General features: G+C 29.0%; 1 protein-coding gene across 1 annotated transcript in view; it reads right to left on the reverse strand.

Annotated features, from left to right (window-relative positions):
• Positions 1–1614, reverse strand: part of LOC106463299 (solute carrier family 15 member 1-like) — a gene marked incomplete at its 3' end in the record, with an annotated part of 32129 nt that overhangs the window by 7677 nt on the left and 22838 nt on the right. The window contains exons 11-12 of the mRNA XM_022390752.1: positions 649–770; positions 448–529 (exon numbers count right to left, since the gene is read on the reverse strand). Of these exons, the coding sequence (XP_022246460.1) occupies positions 448–529; positions 649–770 (204 nt within the window). The remainder of the gene's footprint in view (positions 1–447; positions 530–648; positions 771–1614) is intronic.

The following is a 1614-nucleotide window of genomic DNA, read 5'->3' on the forward strand; positions in this document are numbered from 1 at the left end:
CTGCAATACCATCTTAATGGGGAAACGTATGCAAATGTAGAAGATGCCAAAGAGGACATCGCCATGTTTTTTGCATCAAAGCCAAGTGATTTCTTTAATCAGGACATTAACAATCTGACTGTAAGATAGAAAAGCGTCATCGATAAGAATGGAGTCTATTTCATTTAATAAATGTTTTGTTTTGATATATAAGTTGTTCGGGTTTTTACATCTAAACAAAGAAGCGACATTAATTTCTTGACGATCTAATAGATTGTTATGTTGACGAAGACTATCATACAGGTATTATATGATAAATTAAAAACAATAATTACATATTTCTAAGTTCTAGCTTCCAATATATGAAAACAGACATATGAAATTAAAAAGTTCATATTTTAAGCTTTAGTCCACATTATTTACATTCTTAATTAAATAATCTTTGAATAAAACAATAAAAACAGTTACTTCAATCTTAATCTGTAGAAACCCAGCAATCACGAAAGCTGTTGCGGTTAGAAATCCTCCAAATGTAATTCTCTGGAGAGGTCTACAGAAAAAAGAAAAATATCTTGGATATATGTTGCTTTTATCTACAATCTCTGTCTATCTGTCTGTCTATAAACTGTTGTATAAGACAAAAATAAATATATTGATAAATTTTCTCACCTAATTAGGAGGTTACACTTGGCTAAAAGGGGGTAAATAATGTATTCAAAAAGAGGTATGAATGCGATGATCATTAATGGATTGATGACCTGCATCTGATCTGGCTTCACAATGAATCCTCCCTGTTCGAAAAAAAAGAAGAAGAATGAATATAGTGAGCAACAGAGCATATGGTGTAAGTGTTTTATACAAACTGGTAAAACTAACAACTGCGATTTAAAACAACTGCATAAAAAAAGACTCAGTTTACAAAATGAACATTTATTAATGTAAATATTTAACAGCATCAATAAAGATTGACGTCTTACCGTTTGGACAGCTTCGACAATACCTCCAGCCCAGTGATGTTATTCAACAAAAACAATATATGCTGTGTTGCTTCGAAAAATAAGTTTTTAATGTATAATCCAAATACATTTTATTTAGTTTGACCCAAAATTTTCACAGAAACCTACTGCTTTTGAACGTTTCTAAACGCATGCAGATGGTTTCTTTATACAACAGCTTTTACATATATATATCCTTGCTGCTTTCACTAAAATCTGTAAGGTATTAAAAGTCAACATAAATAATCTTTTATATATAGTTTATGACTCATTTGAGGTGTCTGTATGTTACAGCTGCTTTTTACGTTCTGTATAGGATAGTTTCTGTAAAAATAATTAAAACTATCGATGTTTTTATATAGTTTACACCAGACTCTCGATATACGTTCTTGGCGCTTTCAATAATATATTTATCACAGTTTTTATGTGTGACAAATTTATGTAGCTTGTTTTCAAAATATATGCCAGGGGCTATATTTCCGATAATTTAATATATAATTAACAATGTAATTAATATATATATGTTACACGCCTTTCAAATAACATAAACCATAGCTTATATATGTATATATATATCTTTCCTATACACTTTATATAAATGATGTCGTACTTTATATATATATATATATATATATATATA

Source organism: Limulus polyphemus, unplaced genomic scaffold (assembly GCF_000517525.1).
Source record: "Limulus polyphemus unplaced genomic scaffold, Limulus_polyphemus-2.1.2 Scaffold1371, whole genome shotgun sequence".
In the NCBI taxonomy this organism is placed as follows: Eukaryota; Metazoa; Arthropoda; class Merostomata; order Xiphosura; family Limulidae; genus Limulus; species Limulus polyphemus.